The sequence below is a fragment of the Eptesicus fuscus genome, chromosome 22, assembly GCF_027574615.1.
Source record: "Eptesicus fuscus isolate TK198812 chromosome 22, DD_ASM_mEF_20220401, whole genome shotgun sequence".
Classification (NCBI taxonomy): Eukaryota; Metazoa; Chordata; class Mammalia; order Chiroptera; family Vespertilionidae; genus Eptesicus; species Eptesicus fuscus.
Genome location: NC_072494.1, coordinates 11263909 through 11282832, shown reverse-complemented (window position 1 = coordinate 11282832; position 18924 = coordinate 11263909). Strand labels below are relative to the sequence as shown.

Genomic DNA, 18924 nt, shown 5'->3' with positions numbered 1-18924 from the left:
CAAGCAGAAGGGAAACCTCTCCCTGTCTGCACACAGAATCTGTTCTTTACAGCCCACGTTATCTCAACTGGCAAAATCCTGCCATCAGTTATAGCCCATCTTCCTCTCCACGGACTTACTTTTTCTTTGGTCTCTCTTTTCACCCCTTTGCTGTATTTCCCCTTCTTCTTCTTCTCTTTCTTTCTTTCTTTTTTTTTTTTTTTTTAGTATATTTTATTGATTTTTTACAGAGAGGAAGGGAGAGGGATAGAGAGTTAGAAACATCGATGAGAGAGAAACATCGACCAGCTGCCTCCTGCACACCCCCTACTGGGGATGTGCCCGCAACCAAGGTACATGCCCTTGACCGGAATCGAACCTGGGACCTTTCAGTCCGCAGGCCGACGCTCTATCCACTGAGCCAAACCGGTTTCGGCCGTATTACCCCTTCTTTTCTGTAAAGATGCCCCACTGCAATTCTGGGGACTTGTGATGTTTGTACCCTCACAGAGAGGATTTGCCATCGGGGCAGGATATAGGCTACGTCCCCGCGTGGTGAGCTTGAGGATGACATGCAGGCTTTCTCTCTGAAGCGCCAACCCCGCCCCTCTGCCATTCTGACGATGCTCTGGAGAAATGTCACCAGAATTGCTCCCCATGGGTCCTGGTTCAGGTCCTCATTCTGTTGCCCACACGCCGTGTACCACTGGGCATGTTCCCCAACCTCTTTGAAGGCTCAGTTTCCTAACTAACTGCGTGATATTACCGGATGAGTTATATTTTTTACACTTCCTGTTAAACACAAGCCCCTTCCCCTCTGGACAGCCGAATGGGCATTGTCATTGCTTCATAGCACAGTGGAGAACAGTGATATGAACTCCAAGGCTTTTCAGTTCAAAGCACCGGCCCAGGTGTAAGAGAGGAAAGCTTTGACAAAACATGTGTTTAGGTAAATCTTCCCCTGTCCGCCCCCTCGCTCTGCTATTTCCACGCCACTAGATAAGGATTTTAAGTCTTGAGGTGGGAGAGGAAAGAGGAGATTAGACAGAAGTAGATGCTCCTAAGACTTTAAGAGTTCTTTCCCTGACTCCCCACTAGTTGGCGCCAGAGGTGGGCATTGATGGAACCCACATAAAAGTTTGAGATGCAAGACCAAGGTCACTGGAGAGACATTTGAAACTGAAAAGGCACACTGACTACTGAGTAGAATTATTAAAATATTTTCTACATGTAGACACACCATACATGAAATTTAGAAAAAGAGGATCCTAAAGCTACAGACCAGCAACAATGAACAACAAGAACTGGAATGGCACTGCATCGGGGAAATAAAAACGGAACTCAGAAAACCTTCAATTATCTCTTTTTGGGGGGAGAGGAATATTTGTTGGGAGTTTTTTTAATTACTGATTCGATTTTGTTCGTAGTATTTTCTTATAAGCATTTATTAGTTCTGTGGTGTGCATCTAGTTTAACACATCTTTCAAATAAGCTAACTACTCTCAAAAGAGAACATCATCTTTAAAAAAACGTATATGGCTTTATTGATTTCAGTGGGAGGAAGGGAGAGGGAGGGAAAGATGGACACATAATGATGAGAGAATATCATTAATCGGCTGCCTCCTGCACGCCCCCACTGGGGATCAAGCCTGCAACCTGGGCGTGTGCCCTGACCAGGAATCGAACCGTGACCTCCTGGTTCATAGGTCGACGTTCAATCACTGAGCCACGCCGGCCGGGCGTATTATTATTATTGAGAAGACAGTTACCTTTGGGAGAGAGAAGGGGGTTATTTCCTCCCTGGGCAGAACCATGCGCTACGCCCAGGCGAAGCACCTTACCTTACCTTCCTCCACGTGGTGATGCTACTCGGCTCCTTGGAAACACTCCTGCAAGTGCCAACACTTACACTGATGCGTCTCCACAGGCGGGCGATACCTGTCTGGGAAGAGGAGGGCGGTTCAAAAGGCGGGCAACAGAGTGAATTTTCTGATGGAAGTTCAAATATGAGCCCTTGAGATGGTTCCATAAACATTCAGTGAGCTCTTGTTGAGAGAAAGAGAGGGGGAGAGAGAGAGAGAGAGAGAGAGAGAGAGAGAGAGAGAGAGAACCAAGGACCCAGGTGGGGCTAGTTGGCCCAGGACAGCAAAGCAAGACTCAGCTGCAGCACCTGCTCCTCTCCGAGTGGAGATTGAAGCTGGAATGTCCCGATCAGCGACTAGGTCCTGTGCCTCTAAGCCCTCTGCCCTTCCCTTCCTCCCAAGACAGGCGACCTTACCTGGAACATTCCTTCCTTCCCTTTGGCTAATAACTTTCTTGTCCTGTCCGGTTTCCTATAAAAACCTTCCACTTTGCACAATGGAGGGATTCTTGCCCCCTTTCAGGGTAGAAATCAAGAAAGCAGCCCGACTGACGTGGCTCAGTGGTTGAGCATTGACCCATGAACCAGGAGGTCACGGTTTGATTCCCGGTCAGGGCACATGCCCGGGTTGTGGGCTCCATCCCTAATGTGGGGCATGCGGGAGGCAGCCGATCAATGATTCTCTCTCATTGATGTTTCTCTCTCCCTCTCTCTCTAAAATAAAAAATATATATATATTTAAACAAACAAACAAACAAAAGAAATGACGGGAGCAGTCCACACAGATTCAAAAGGGAAGAGGCTTACTAAAAACTGGGTGAGAGCCGATACCGGTTTGGCTCAGTGGATAGAGCATCGGCCTGCGGACTGAAGGGTCCCAGGTTTGATTCCGGTCAAGGGCGACGGAGAAGGGCTCCCCCGCTGCTGCTGCTGGGGTCCGGCTTGGAGAGCCTGATCCTTCACGCAGGCGCAGACCGCATCCCTGCTCTCAGGTTCCCACGGGGCTGGCGCTCGCTACCACGTCGGACAGGACAGAGCAAGAAGGCGCGAGCCGATGTTTCTGTAGAAACAGGTACCTGTGGAACAAAGGAGAGTTTGTCCCTATTCCCGAGGAAGCCTAGAGACAGAGGGCCGTGTTGAAGACGTGAATCCGGAGAGCTCGAAGGAATTGTGGGGGGTTGGGGGAGGGGAGATGGAGCACTTGGATTTCAGTTCAAGTTCATGAGCTCGCCCAGCGGACACCCAGGCTGTACTTCACTAAGCGTCTCTGTCGCATCCGCAGGAGGCTTTCTGACCCCGGTGTTCCTGACGCAGCGTGAGTGACTGCCCCTTCGCCTTCCTCTGCAGATGACCAGGGGACGCCATGGGGGTCAAGTCCTGGAGCGTCCCCCTGCTTCCTCGTCTGAGGTCAAGGACGAATGGCCTCCAGCGTCGGTGTGGCCGCGAGGCACTTAGTCCTCACGCTAACTCATGAGCCGTTCCTACTTTCCTGTCGGTGCCTGTGGGAAGGTTTGCAAAGGCTCCATTATTTTTTTATATTAGATGGGCATGAAAGAAGCGCCTCAGCCAGGCAGGGGCCTGGGGCATGTATCACCTAATGGAAAGGACAGCGTGAAAAAGATGAGAGAAAAGTGCTTTAGGAGGATGTGGGAAATGGAGCCTGGTAGAGGGACCTGGCAAAGGTCTAAAGCAGTGGTCGGCAAACGCATTCGTCCACAGAGCCAAATATCAACAGGACAATGATTGAAATTTCTTTTGAGAGCCACATTTTTTAAACTTAAACTTCTTCTAACGCCACTTCTTCAAAGTAGACTCGCCCAGGCCGTGGTATTTTCTGGAAGAGCCACACTCAAGGGGCCAAAGAGCCGCATGTGGCTCGCGAGCCGCAGTTTGCCGACCACGGGTCTCAAGGGACTGCATACGGAAATGGTGAGCCTTGAACTTTTAGAAACTTCTAAACCCTAAGAAAACAGCATGAACTACTCGTTGTTTAAACAAACACATGGAAGAATTCCTCCTCACCCCTCTACAGTGCACGTTTTTACAGTCTTGGACGTCATCCTTTTGTATTTGACAAAGATATTGATCAGGAGCACTTCTGCAAGCAAGCCCTGTAACATCCTGAGATACCGGAACCAATCCTATCAGCAGAGAGGAAATGAGTCACTGAGGATGTTCATTAACTTTTACAGCGGGGAGAGCTGCAGTCTATGCCCGCTCACTCAGCCCCGATGCAGGGACAGGTGGCAGAGAGCAAGTTCCCTTGTCCGCCTCCCCTCCTCCGCCTCCCCTCCTCCACCTCCCCTGCTCCACCTCTCCTCCACCTCCCCTCCTCCACCTCCCCTCCTCCACCTCTCCTCCACCTCCCCTCCTCCACCTCTCCTCCACCTCCCCTCCTCCACCTCCCCTGCTCCACCTCTCCTCCACCTCCCCTCCTCCATCTCCCCTCCTCCACCTCCCCTCCTCCACCTCCCCTCCTCCACCTCCCCTCCTCCACCTCCCCTCCTCCACCTCCCCTCCTCCACCTCTCCTCCACCTCCCCTCCTCCACCTCCCCTCCTCCACCTCCCCTCCTCCACCTCCCCTGCTCCACCTCTCCTCCACCTCCCCTCCTCCACCTCCCCTCCTCCACCTCTCCTCCACCTCCCCTCCTCCACCTCCCCTCCTCCACCTCCCCTCCTCCACCTCCCCTCCTCCATCTCCCCTCCTCCACCTCGCCTGGACCATGTTATCTGCTGTGGGGAGAGCTCTAGCAGCTCAAAAGCATCAGCTGATTCGCTCAAGAGGTGGCAATGGAAGTTATGCCACAGAGAGGTCAAGTGAAAAGTCTGTTCGTGACTAGCCCCCTCCCTCCCTGCCTGCCCCCTTCCCTCACTCTTTAAATCACTTTGTTTTATTTCCACGGTACTATTATCCACTGGTTTCTATGTGGGGCGAGGGGAAGGGGGCTTACCATATCACATCTTCAAAATTACTAGGTGAAATGTAGCTCCCCTTGTTGCCAAATTCCTTGTTTAATTTGTCTTGTTTCGCATTTTAGAAGGATTTTTTTAAATGATATTACTTTATTAGGTATAATTTACATGGCCTAAAATGCACACACCTTAAATATTAAGCTTGAAGGTTTTGACGAATCCATACACCTGTGCAACAACAACCAAGATCAAGCTATAGAACATTCCCATCACCCCAGAAAGTTTTCTCCTGCCCCTTCGCAGTCAATCCCCCACCAAGGCAATACCTATTCTGACTTCGAACACCATAGATTCATTTTGCCTTAAAAAAAAAAAAAAAAGACTTCACGTGAATGAAATAATCTAATATGTACTCTGCCTGGCTTTCTTTCACTTGACATAAGGTTTTTGTGACGCTTCCACATGTTGCCTGTATTAATAATTTATGCTTTGCTCATGCTGAGTAGCATTTGGCTGCGTGAATGTAGCAGCACAGATTGTTATATGGTTACTCATTCTTGGTGGATGGGCAGGGTGGCTATTTCCAGCTTCTGACTAGAGCTGCAATGGACATTCTTAGTCTCTGGTGGACACTGTTCTCGTTCCATGGCGAGGAGTGGGCTGGCTGGGTGGTGGGATGGGTGGATATTTGAGTTGGTTTGAAAGTGGCAATCAGCCCTAGCTGGTGTGGCTCAGTAGATAGAGCATCGGACAGTGGACTAAAGGGTCCCGGGTTCGATTCTGGTCAAGGGCACATGCCCAGGTTGGGGGCTCAATCCCCAGTAGGGGGTGTGCAAGAGGCAGCCAATCCATGATTCTCTCTCATCATGGATGTTTCTATCTCTCTCTCTCTCCCCCTCTCCCTTCCTCTCTGAAATCAATAAAAGTATATATTTTAAAAAAAGAAAAAAGAAAGTGGCAAACAGTTTTCCAGCGCATTTGAACCGTGCTACAGTCCCAGCAGCAATGAACGAGTCTTCCAAGGGCTCCACATCCCGGGATCACTTGGTGTGGTCAGTCTTGTACCACTTTCCTGTTCATTCGGGACGTAAGACATTTGTTGCCGGTGCTGTCGCTGATCACAGAGTACAGGATCAACAGCTCCCCAGAGAAAATGGCCCAGGCCTCAGTGAGAAGAGAATTCCTACGGGGAGAACCACTCTTTCTTTCCGGGCCTCATTACTGTCTCTACAACAATGGCAGCGGAGCGGACAATTTCTGAGGCATTTCTAATTCAAATAACGCGTTCGGAAGGAGGCAGGCGAGCATCGTTGCTGGTATCTGGGCTTTGGCATCAGAGACTCGGGTTCCCACCAGGCTCTGCCACTTATTAGCTGGGGGGCTTGCGGTAGATACTGAGCCCCCAAAATACTCTATTTTCTTACTCATAAAATGTGATAGGAATTGTACACCTACCAGAGGAAAGTTTTGAATATTAAATGAGATCATGAATGCAAAGAATTTTGCATTATGCTTGGTACATAGTAAGAACTTAATACATATCGGATTTTTTTTAAAAAAATGGACACTTTTACAATATGTTCTGGGGTGGGGGGGAAGTGAAGTTCTAATGAACGTGGCCAATCTCAGTGTGGCTGACATGACGGAGAAGGTAGTCTCCCTCCTGTAGGATCTCCAAAGACTTGAAGTACTGCATTATCACACGCATCTTCAAACACAAAACAAAGTAGAAAGGCTTTACTGAGGTGGCATACTTTCACCTGTACACCATCACTTAGAGTCCATCATGAGAATTTTACTGTTCTTGCTATATCATATATTGATACATTAACTAACTCCCAATCACCTACCAACCCATGTTGTTGTTGTTTTTTAAATACATTCCTTTAAAAAAATTGATTTCAGAGAGGAAGGGAAAGATATAAACATCAATGATGAGAGAGATTCATTGATCAGCTGCCTCCTGCACGACCCACATGGGGATCGAGCCTGTGCCCCGACTGGGAATCGAACCTCGACCTCCCGATTTACAGGTTGACACTCAACCACTGAGCCACCACGACAGGGCTTAAGTGCATTTCAAAGTAGATCGGAGACATCAGTACACTTTCCTCTAAATACTTCATCATACATATCATTTACTAAATTAAAAATGTACTTGCAGGTTTTTTTTTTAAATTTTGGAGTAAAATTTACACACAACACAATGCACACATGTCTAGCACACATCTGCAGAGTTTTGACAAGTGCATATTAACACACAAACCAAACCCCTGGGAAGAGATGGAACCTCTCCATCACCCTAGAAAGTTCCTCATGCCCGTTCCCAATCAGTTCCTCCCCTCCATGGGCAAGTGCTGCTCTGATTTTTTCCATCGGAGATTAATTTTAAACCCCAGGACTTCCATCTCTGGAATTAAAGAGTTCGTACTTGTTTGTGTACGACTTTGTTTCTTTTTCATTGTTCTCTTTGCGCTTTCCATAGAATGAATACATCACAGTTAATCCATTCTATGGACAGATATCTGGATGGTACCAGTTTTTGCCATAATAATAAAGCTGTTATGAACATTCTCGTATAAGTCATTTTGTGGCCATGTTTTAACTTCTCTTGGGTGAACACCTAGGGGTTAACTGAGTAATAGAAGAGGTGAGTAGGTATTTGTTTAATTTTAAGAATCTGCCAGACTTTTACCCAAATTGGTTAAACTGTTTTGCATTCCCTTCCCTCTGTATGAGAGGGGAGAAAGCTTTTGCTACTTCCAAAGGGGTTTTCCATCTACATGTTTGCATTTGTCTAACCGGAGACATGGCTGATGACTTCAGGACCAAGTTATGGCCTCCAGGGACATCTCCACCACCACCATCACCTGGGCTGTAGGAAGTAGGCTAACTGTGTAAGGAATCCTAGGACCCGTGTGAGTTCCTGTCAGACCACACAGGGTACTCAAATGATTAGGGCAAAGGCGGCTCTGGGGTCACTGGCAGGGAAGTGTCTCCTGGTGATTCGTTCATTACACCCGTGCTTTTGGGGCAGGGAAATGTATTTTTTGTTCCTTCTTGGTAACTCTTGAAGATAAGGATGGTCAAAAAAAATCTATCATTTCTAGAAACCCAGGTGTTGATATGATTTAAAAGAGAGCAATGCAGGTATTCACCACAACATCTTCCATGCAATGCTTCTGAGATCAGGGGGCATCGAATTTGAGCCTGTGGTCAAAGAGTAGAGTCAAATACAAGAGGTTTTTTTTTTAGTTTTTTTTTTTTTTAGCCATCAGTTGTTTTCCCAGAGCAGAGATGGGTTCGTTTGTTGTTTACTTTCCTCTCTAATATAACCCATATGCTTAGCTGAGAGAGCCTCTTTATATCTCTTTGAATGACGATGTCTTTGTTCAACAATTTCCTGAACATTCTCTAGATAAGAATTTTATGGGCATCCTTCATAGGGTCCAGCCTTCAGATTAATAAATCTTATGGTTTTATTGCAAAGTCTTGCATGCATTTCCTTTAAAGATGACACAATTTATAACACCCACGCTTTGTAACTGTCTCCTCCCTTTATGTCCACATCAGACGGGCAAACATTCGGCCATGGCCCAGATGGCCACGGAGTTGGCTCAGTGCTGTGAATATAGCAACCCGAGAACCTCTTACCTGAAAGAGCCCCAGGAATGCCTGGACCCAGGAGGCAGGAGGCGTTCAGTCAGCTCCTTTAGGGTACCTGCTTCCAAAAACAAAGTGGTTGAGAAGGAACCAGAATTTACAGGATGTCAAAGACAGAGGAGAATTTAGAGGTGATTGGAACCTCTTCCTCATCTTGCAAGGGAGAGAATGGGACTGAAGCAGGGGTTAGCCTGGCTTTTGTGCTCGAGGTTCATTGGAGATCCTTAGCGTTAAAATTTGTTTATGATGCAGGAGAACTAGACCCCAGCAAGCGCAACTTCAAGTGGGTTAATTGAAAGGACAAAGAAACTTGTTGCTGGAACAAAGCATGGCTGGGCCTTGGGAGCTCCAACCTGAAGGGGAGCTCAACACACGTGGTGCTCCTTGAATTTCCCCCTAGTTGGCCCTCCCCTGAGTTCGTCTCTTCTTCATATCCTCCCACTGATTCCTCAGCTCAGCAGCTGACTTCTCAGAGAAAACGGCCTTCCGACTGACCTTCCCTTATTGTCTCCTCATTACACGCCCAAGTTTACTCCCTACCAAGCCCATCTCTGTGCACCTGCCTCCTCCTTCACTGCTCCCAGTGCCCAGAGACCTCCATCCTCTCGGGGAGGCGGAGTCGGGCAGCCTGCTGGGGCTTTCTCAGCAGCCCATGCGACGGCCAGGATCCTTCCATCTCCCAATCCCACCTCCTACCACATTGTACCCTCAGAGACTTCCCCACCTCTTCTCTCGCAGTTCACTCCTTACTCAAGTGACTCCGACCTCCCTTTGGCTAAATTCAGTGTTTCTTGCCCTAACTGGTTTGGCTCAGTAGTTAAGAGTGTTGGCCTGTAGACTGAAGGGTCCCAGGTTTGATTCCCAGGTCAAGGGCACATGCTCAGGTTGCAGGCTTGGTCCCCAGTGTGGGGCATGCAGGAGGCAGCTGATCAATGATTCTCTCTCATCATTGATGTTTCTCTCTCTCTCTCTCTCTCTCTCTCTCTCTCTCTCTCTCTCTCTCTCTCTCCCTCTCTGAATTCAATAACAATATAAAAAATAAATAAATTCAGTGTTTCTTCAACTCTGCTCAGTATTTCCCCTGTTGACCACGGCATCTTCCATGCAGTGCTTCTGAGGCCACCTATGATCCTGACTCTCCACCTGCACAGATATCTGCTTCTGCCCAGGTCATCGCAGGCTTCTCTCCCCCAGCCTGGCCTGGAATATGATTCAGCTGTAAAAAAAAACAAAAAACAAACCCTGCCATTTGCAACAACGTGGAAGAACCTGGAGGGCATTATGCTAACTGAAAGAAGCCAGACAGAGATTTACAGATTCTATGTGGTATTACTTATATGTAGAATGTAAAAAAAAAAAAAAAAAAAAAAGCATCAATTTCATAGAAACAGAAAATAGAATGGTGGTTGCCAGAGGCTGGGGGAAAGGGGAAAATGGGTATATGGAGGTCAAAGGGTACAAACTATCACTTACAAGTAATATAGTTCTGAGAATCTAATGTACAGAATGGTGATGATACTTGTCGTTAATAATTTACCTGAAATTTGCTTAGAGCTCTCATTAAGCATCCTCCTCAGTGCCTCCCCCCCACCCAATTAACTATGTGAGGTGACAGATCTGATCATTATTTTGATCTTGGTAGTCATTCCACAATGTATATGTATATCAAACCACCACATGGTACACTTTATATCTCTTCAGTTATATTTGTCAATTATTTCTGAATACAGTAGAAAAATGGGTAAAATGGTAGATATTATATACATTTCATCACAATTAAAAATTTTTATCCTCTCTCTAAATTCACTTTCCTAATATCTATATAATGTTTCCTTGAACAATGTCATTACTTATTAGTTACTTAATTGTGAACAGGTGATTTAACCTTGTTGTGCCTCAATTTCTCTTTCAGAAAACAGGAAAACAACACCTCCTCACAGAGTTATTGTCAGGCGTATGACAGTAATACGTGTGAGACATCGCCTGGCACGCAGTGAGCTCTCAATATACCGCAGCCATCATTGTCAGCATCGGGGCTGTAAATCAATGTCCTCGTTTTCTTTCTCGTGATGACCAAGCTTGACAACCACAAAACATGGGTTATCTTGATGTTCTCTGAGTAAAAGTAGCCCCCAAACAGTCCACGGGGACCACTATTATGAAGCATACTCAACCGCTTCTGTAATGAGAAGAATGATGTAGCTAGGACGAGAGGATGCTGGGGTGGTGGATGGTGGGCTTGTGGTGCGTGGGAAGGAGGTGCCCTGGGGCCCGGTGAGAGAACAGCAGGGAGGCTCAGCCTAGGACACGACTGGAAACACCTGGGCTGACAAGGTCTTCGAAGGATGAGACCCTTCCTGGGCAGGAGAGGTGGACACTGACTCCTCCCAAGGCCTACTCAGTCTTCCTCCCCTCCCCGCAAAGCACCAGAAAAGGGGGAAAGAATTTTTGGAGGCAGACAGGGGGGTCCTGGGGCGTGGAAGGGGTTCCTCCCTCTCCTCTGCTCCACTTAGGGGTGTGCCAAACCTAGAGCCAGGTGTCTCGGTGAGCAGGATCTCAAAGCACAGACCATTGTTAGGTCCTAGTCCTCTGAATACTGCCAGGGGCTGTCGTCATTTATGGACTGAGATACCAAGCAAGAGATTAGTGTCCTAACCCACTGAGGTCACCCAAACCTGAGTCAGAGACCACACATCCGTAGAGCTGGAGTGGCCCAGACAGGGACTATCCAGGGCGATAAGCTTATCTGAGGGACATCCTGCGAGAGCATGGCTTCCCATTTGGAAACTGTGGAGGTCGCCATTGGTGGTTCAGCATGGGACTCAGGCACAGGCCTCCTCACTGGTCACGCCAAGGGAGGCAGAGGCAAAGGCCAAGGATCCCTCTGCTTGCTGGGATTCTGAGAGGCAGGACTCTGCTCTGACGAGCACGGTGACTGGGTGAGACTCACACCACCCAGAGCGTTAGCTCAGAAAAGCCACCAGGGCATTCCTCTCGGGACAGGCCACCCTCGCTCACCAACTCGGGCCCGCGGACGCTAGGAAAGCAACATGCACTGGCTTGTCTCCCAAACAAGAATATCATTTATTTTGCTGGTCAACCATGAAGTTGGTAAAAAAAAAAAGAGTTTGGAGAAGAATGAAGAGCCATTTGGATAAATGATAAACTTGTTCAAGATGGGACCCTGTGTTAATGAGTGACTGACGGCTTCTTGGATCCCTTTTTCTTCTTTTTTTTCCCTTTTTTTGCTGGGGGTTTTTTCCCTTCAGTGTCCGCCGGTGGCTCTTCTTTCTCTTTGGGTTTTACGTCTTTGGGTGGCTCTTCTTTTCCTTTGGGTTTTATCTCTTCGGGACTTAAATAGCTTCCTATGTGTCGCCTGAAAAACACGATAAGCACGGAGATGACTAATAGGGCAATGCGAGATAACATGAGGGACACGACCTGGACCGCGGCGGGCACCTCCTCTTGGATCTCTCCCGGCGGCCCGCTGTCAACGCTGCCCCCGTACCCTTGCTCCTCGCAGAGTGGAGGCGCCCAGCCGTACATGCAGTGGCAGTTCCTGTTGTTGTTGCAATAGCCTCTGTGGTTGCACTTCTCGGGCACACAGTCAAACTTCAGGATTGAGATGTTAAGACACGTTGTGTTCACACATATCCGGTCCTTGCCACAGGAGGTGCCATCATAGATCACACCCAGGTCAGGGATCCCCATGGGGATCAAGGACAGACGGTAGCCGACGCCCCAGCACATCAGGTTTTCATCTTCCAGATGAGTAGACACGATACTCGTGTGATCGGGCAGGTCAGGGAGGGTTTCGACGTTGATACACTGCACCCTGCCACAGATGGCGTTCTTGGTGGTACACTTCTTATAGTTGCCAGCTCCTATGATACCACAGTTCCCATACTGATCCCCTATTGAGTTCACTGCTTCAAAGCACTCAGTGGGAGCCTCCCGGGCGTCGGATCCAAAGAGGCTCTGGCACTGCATATACACAGAATGACACCCCTTCTGGAAACAGCGGGCGCTGTACTTGCACGGGGTGCCATCCTGCTTATACGTGTCATTGGGGCAGAAACTGGAGGTCCCATCGCAGTACTCAGCGAGGTCGCATTCGTTTTCCTCCTGCCGACACATATAGCCAGAGGGACGAAAGTGACATTGGTGGCAGCACAGTCCAATGCTACAGCTGGCACCAGGCCTCAAGCGGCAACCCGGTTCGCAGCAAAGATCGTTTTCGCAGTCCTCTAAGGAGCCACAATCACACTCCTCCTCGTCTTCCACAATTTTGTTTCCACATCTCTTCACCACATAATCTTCTCCTGGGATATTATTTAGACAGTTTGCTTCTTTGTGGACGTGGTTGAAAAAATGAATGATGCTACAGTTGCTAAACCCAAACCGGCCGGTGCCCATGATGCAATTCCGCCGACCGTTACACCTGCAGGTGGGTCCATCGTGGAGCATTCCCAAACTATGGCCAATGTTATGGGCACTCCAAGTGGCAGGCCCAAGGATGCTTGTGTCTGGAAAAACACAGACAGATCCTGCATACCTCTTGGTGCACACTATCCCCCAGGACCAGGCAACCGCATCAATGTAATGTCTTTTAATGAACAGTTGTGACCAATCTACTTGAAACTGACGACTTAGGATATTTCTTTGGTATATCAAAAACTGGCCTAACGCTTCCTGTAACGTTGAAAAATTAACATCGACTCTGTCTTGCTCTGACCACACTTCAAGCGCACGCAGCATTATTCTCGTACGGAGTTCCTGAAAGTAAGTGTCCATAATCGAAGTCACAAGAATGGCATCATTTGTGATATCCGTGAGATTGGAATTTGAAAACACAAATCTCTCATGATCAAAGACCATGCCGAGTTCATAATATTTTTGGTGCATCGAGGGTCCAATAAACTCACTATATCGGGCCATGACGTCCGGCTGGGCCATCTGCTCTTCCGTTTCATCATCACTGAAGCCACAGATCCGATCCTGAAATTCCCCCTCGTCCTTCAGGAGATACAGGGCATGTTCAAAACGGGAGGAGGCCCTGAGGGGCTCCATTTGGTAATATTTGGCATTGATTTTCAATATGCCCCGGAGGCCCCCCGCGCAGGTACTGACAGTGGCTTCAGAACCCTCAGCTCCCTCCACCACGCCCGCATAGCTGCAGTCCCTGGGGATGTAGGGGTGATCCTCCACGAGTGCGCCCTGTTCTGTGTAGGAGAAAACCTGCAGGTGCCGGGGCAGCAGAAACCGCTTGGGCCACAGGTGGAGGACATGCTTCTGGCCTTGGACCTGCAGGAGGTAGGACATGCGTCTGGTCACCCCCTGCTCCCCTCCCCGGAAGCTGAGCTTTCTGGGGATGGTGATTTCATAGGAGTCAGACCCCCACTCCGGGTGAACACGGAAGTCCTCGCCGAGGGAGTCAACCAGGAGCAACGCCAGGACCAGCACTGGGAGCCACTGGCCTTGGGACACCAAGGCCCTCACTGACCTCATGGCACAGCTGTCCCCCAGTGAGTCCGCCCCTGCACTTCCCGGCTCCGCCGCTAGAGGCGCAGGGACTGCGGGAGCGCCAGCCTAGGTGCAGGATGGGTCAGGGCGCAGGGCCTGTCCAAGGCACCCAGTTGGTTTTCTGGGCGGTGCCGGTGCCGTTGGGCGCGCGCACGCGCGGAAGAAACGCGACCAAGGTGCGCGAGAAGCAGAGAAAGAGGAACTCTTGGCCCGAGGGACGCGGAAGGTCAGAGAGCAGCTTGGGAAAGGAGCAGGACTAGGGAAATCGCGGGAAGGAAGGAGAACCTGTTAAGGTGACTGCCTCCGGTGCCATTTGGTCTGTTTCTACAGGCCCTGGGACACCCTGATGTTCTCCACCGGCTGGCAGCGGCTGTTTATGGGCCTCTGTGCTCACACCGCCGCACCCTGCTCCCAGGTTCCCACTGGGTGGGCTGGGCAAGGAGCAGGAGCCGGGAGCCTGCAGGGGCAGCAGCAGAGCCTGAAGATGTCAGTGTAGAAGCTACAACCCCACCCCACCTCCACCCCACCCCTACCGCCACCTCACCCCACCCCATCCTCCCCGGGGCGGCCCCTGGCTCCAGGCAACAGGACGTTTCCCAGAAGGCCTCACACTGCCAGCTGGTTCTTCCTCTTGGGTGTCCTTGGGGTGCCGGGGGTCAGTGTGATTTGTTGGTGTGTTCGGCACTGGTGGGAGAATCTCGGGAGACAAAAGTAGCCGAGAAAGAGCTAACCCCGGCACTTTCAGGGAGAGGCAGGTAACTGTTTATGTTTGCAGTGTAAGTGATGGGAGAGAAAGGAGACCCCCAAGGTCTGTAGAAGACCCTGCTCAGACAATGGGGGACTTGTCCATGGGAAGGATAAATCCCAAGGTCATAAGTCTGTGGAGGGATTCTGTCACCAGAAGAACATTCCTGGTTTGTTCCTAGGGAATTCATTCTGGCTGCATCATGGGGAAGGGAGAAAGGACCAGGCAGGCCTGAGTCAGGAGGACTAGTTAGGAAACTCTTGTAACCATGCAGACAAGCCATGTGCTCCGTGGCCAGATGGGAAGGGCTGGGAAGTACTGAGGAGAGATGCCAGGTACCAGAAGGCTGTGAGGTGGATGGCCCCGTCTCTGTGGGCACGCGGGGTGTGACCAGGGTCTTGGAGGTAACCTCTTCCCCTTCTCCACAGTGACCCGGATGTCCCAGAGGACTCCCCTGTGTGATCTGTCACTGTCACGGCCTCGTCCCCCTGCCCTCTGCAAAAATGTCTCTGCTCATAGAGGATGCAGTCATCTTTATATATATATATATATATATATATATATATATTTTTTTTTATTGATTTTTTACAGAGAGGAAAGGAGAGGGACAGAGAGCTAGAAACATCGATGAGAGAGAAACATCGACCAGCTGCCTCCTGCACACCCCCTACCGGGGATGTGCCCGCAACCAATGTACATGCCCCCGACCGGAATCGAACCCGGGACCCCTCAGTCCGCAGACCGACGCTCTATCCACTGAGCCAAACCGGTTTTGGCAAGATGCAGTCATCTTTGCAAGTTTGTGCTTCAGTCTAGAGTGTGTGTGTGGGGTGGGGTGGGGTGGGGGAGGGTGTTGAATTACTTGCTCGGGCAGCAGCATTTCACAGGTTTCGCTGGATTCTGTTTTACTTATTGGAGGAATCATTATGGTCACAACTGTGGTTAATGGACAGAGAAGCACTGTGTCTCAGATCAAAGGAAAATGTACCAGTGGAAGATTAACTAGCGGGTGCCTTCATCAGAAGGGGACCTGCCAGTACAGCGCACTGATTTATTGAGAACTCCCTCTCCCTTTAAGGACAATGGCCTAGGTGGGGGCAAAGGTGGGGAGGTGGGGAGCTGCCCTCATTTTACTTTGTTCTTTCCAAACGCATTCCTTCAAACTTGTCAAGGGCCCTGGGCTTCTTCCAGGACCCCGCACATGCCAAGTTTGAAAACAAAGTCCTTTTTGAGTTGCTCGGCATATGAAAAACATCCCCTGCCTCACAGCGGAAAATGCCTCCCCCTCCCCACGTTTCGATAACTCCCCAGCAGGGCTGAATGGATCTTTGTGAAGCCCTCCAAAAGCTATTTGCTTCCGGGCTGGTCCCCAGCCATGAGACATTGCAGTAGGAAAAGAAATTTGAGAGAGAGATTTTCAAGCGACTGAACGGATGCCCGTAGGATGGCGGGGCTGTTCTAGGCCGCGCTGTGGGCCCCCTTGTAACAAGCGCACTGGGAACCCCTGGAAACCTGGGGCGTGATGGGGTCGCAGCACTTGGTTTTCTCTGTGATGGTTATCACTGTGGAGGATGTGTCAGGTGTGTCCCCTGGGGGGACAGCGAAGGCCAGGTGTGAGGAGCTGTCGCTGAGAAAGGCAGGAGGTAGCTGTGAGGGGTGTGCGGGCAGCAGAGAGAGGGAAGGCCCCGGATCTCTCAGGAAGCTGCCAGCCTTGTTCCTGTGGCGTCAGGAGCGGTAAAGCGGAGACACCCAGGCCACATGGAGGCTTCTTGTAATGGGCGGAGAAAGGCCCGGCCTGCAGGGCCCTGGGGAGAGGATCCATTCAAACAGTCGTTAGGAATGGACTCTGGAGTTCCAGAGTGAGAATCCACGACCCATTCAGAATGCGGTCCTAGGTGGCGGGCTGGGGTCTGGATGAGGGTAGACAGAGGGGAACTTTACAACTTGCTGGTGATCATGTGGTTTCTCACTCACTGGGCACAGAAAGTGGGTGCACTGCCTGGAATCGCTCCTTTCGCCTGTGCTCTTTACGATGGGACACTGTTGTTGTTTTTTTAAATATATTTTTATTAATTTCAGAGAGGAAGGGAGAGGGAGAGGGAAAAACATCAGTGATGAGAGAGACTCATTAATTGGATGCCTCCTGGGATGGAGCCCGCAGCCAGGGCATGTGCCCTTGACCGGAATCCAACCCTGGGACCCTTCAGTTCATAGGCTGATGCTCTATCCATTGAGCCAAACCAGCGAGGGTGATGGGGATACTATTCTAAGTAAGTCACTTTTGGTTTGAAGTCACAGAATCCAATCTGACTAGCTTAAAGAATTGTAACAGGCGAGCAACCAACAGTAAAACAGCAGAAAGCATTTAGTGAAAGCACAAGAAAGCATCTCATGGATTTCAGGTGAGTTTGGAACAATAGGCTTTGCAGAGATTAGCGGGAAGCAGGGCCATTTGCAGACCGTAGCCCACACAGTCATACTCCTACATTCCAGTGAGGAAGTCTCACTGGCCCAGCTTGGGCATTGTCTCTTCTTGCTTAAGTAAAACATGGTCTTGGGGCAAGAATCACACCAGACCTCCTGGCTTTCTGGGACCTTCTTGGTCAAAGCAGGGTAAAAGGGAGGTAGAAGGGGGGTTGTCAGCCAAGGGCTGGACACATCTCTTACAGGTATCCACTTGTATACAAGGAATATGGAACCCTAGCCTCTTTTGTGGGCAGAGAGAGAGGCAATATGGCCTCATCACTCACAAAAGGACCGGTCTGGTTGATGCAGGGTGTAGAGTCCAGAGTGCCGGGTTCATATCCCAGTATGCTGCTGTGATGGTCCAAGTCATGGTAGCATAGGTGTAATCGCCATACTTACAACAGGTGAACAAATGAAGAGTGTATTTAGAGGCAAACAGGAAATCAAGTCATTTCCAAGACAAACTTCCTCCATATTCCCTGTTTCAGAGTTGGGCAGCCTGCAGCCTTCAATGCATCCCAACCCATCCACCTTTTTCCTAAGAATCTCCTGACAAAGAAGCCACATTGAGGCCATCTCCTGAAACCACATTCTTTTCATTTCTTTAGTCTTTTTATTGCATTTCTTGGAGTGACATTGGTGAATACATTTATATAGGTCTCAGGTGCACAATGCGATACTACATCAGCTGTATGTTGTATTGTGTGTTCGCCACCCCAAGTCATGTCTCCTTCCTGAGTCCACACCCTAAGTGCCGATGATGTTCATATTGTGAACAGTGTCCTTCATTTGTTTTTTTTTTGCCTTTTCCTGCTCAGCACCCTGGGTGCTTTGTGGGGCAGCATTTCAGTCCGAACAAAGCACATCTCAGAAGCCAGACAATTCCAGGAGATCTTCAGAGTGGCTTAGAGTCTCTGATACTAATTCACTTCGTCGGTGTCTGTTTTTCACCAGAAAGAAGTGATCTGGAGGTTTACTTTAGTTTAATTTTATATATAAGAAAAGAGGGAGCATGAAGAGGATAAAGGGCTTCAAATATATGATGGCAGAAGGGAACTAGACTTTCAGTGGTGAGCACACAATGGAATATACAGATATATAAAGTGATACATGTGAAGCTTATATAATGTCATTAACTTTATGTTACCTCCATAAATTTAAATTTTTAAAAAGGAAAAAAAGAAAAAAAATGTGCAGATTTAGCTATGTTCATGTGCTTCTCAGGTTGGTCCAATAAGTGTAGCAACCACTGCTTACATATGAAAGCTCAGTGTAGTTAATTAGTTTCTCTAGCATCTTTGTGAGCCAGGGAAGCACCAGGAAGGAAGGTCATTTAACTCCAGATGGGCCCACCTGATCCACACTGTGTTCATGGTGACCCACGTATAGGTCCCCAGAAGAGTAGAAATGAGATTAGCTTACCTTCATCTCCTCTTTCTTTCATTTCTTCACCACGTCCTGTATTCAACTCTGACTCGATTGGAATAGGCTGAGGAGGATAGGTGTTAATTCTTCTTTGAATGTTTGGCAAAACTCACTGGGAGTTTTTTGCATTACTGCTTCAATTTCATTAGTTGTTATTGGTCTATATTCAGGTTTTCTGATTCTTTCTGATTGAGTTTTGGAAGATCATATGTATCTAGAAATTTGTCTATTTTGCCCAGGTTGTCCCATTTGTTGGCATATACACTGAGTGGCCAGATTATTATGATCTCTGAACACATAATAATCTGGCCACTCAGTGTATATCCTATATAATAAAAGACTAATATG

General features: G+C 48.9%; 1 protein-coding gene across 2 annotated transcripts; it reads right to left on the bottom strand.

Annotated features, from left to right (window-relative positions):
* Window positions 1–11477: 11477 nt before the first annotated feature.
* LOC103291358 (disintegrin and metalloproteinase domain-containing protein 30) lies at window positions 11478–14069 on the bottom strand. Of its 2 annotated transcripts, none has more exons than XM_028153922.2 (2): window positions 11926–13336; window positions 11478–11793 (listed from the first exon to the last, which is right to left on the bottom strand). In XM_028153922.2, the coding sequence occupies exons 1-2, from the start codon at window positions 13320–13322 to the stop codon at window positions 11607–11609; spliced, it is 1584 nt and encodes a 527-aa protein (XP_028009723.2). In that variant the 5' UTR covers window positions 13323–13336; the 3' UTR covers window positions 11478–11606. The 2 variants fall into 2 exon arrangements, with proteins under 2 accessions (XP_028009723.2, XP_054567767.1); XM_054711792.1 differs by lacking the exon at window positions 11926–13336 and adding an exon at window positions 13343–14069 and having other exon boundaries at window positions 11705–11793.
* Between the last annotated feature and the right edge of the window lie 4855 nt (window positions 14070–18924).

What these genes read in the sequence shown, in the direction of transcription:
- LOC103291358 (XM_028153922.2), bottom strand. Translation starts at nt 13,322, where the DNA reads ATGCACCAAAAATATTATGAACTCGGCATGGTCTTTGATCATGAGAGA. An exon ending in CCACTCTGCGAGGAGCAAGG is followed by an intron (nt 11,794 to 11,925) that starts GTACGGGGGCAG and finishes CGTGTTTTTCAG; the next exon opens with GCGACACATAGGAAGCTATT.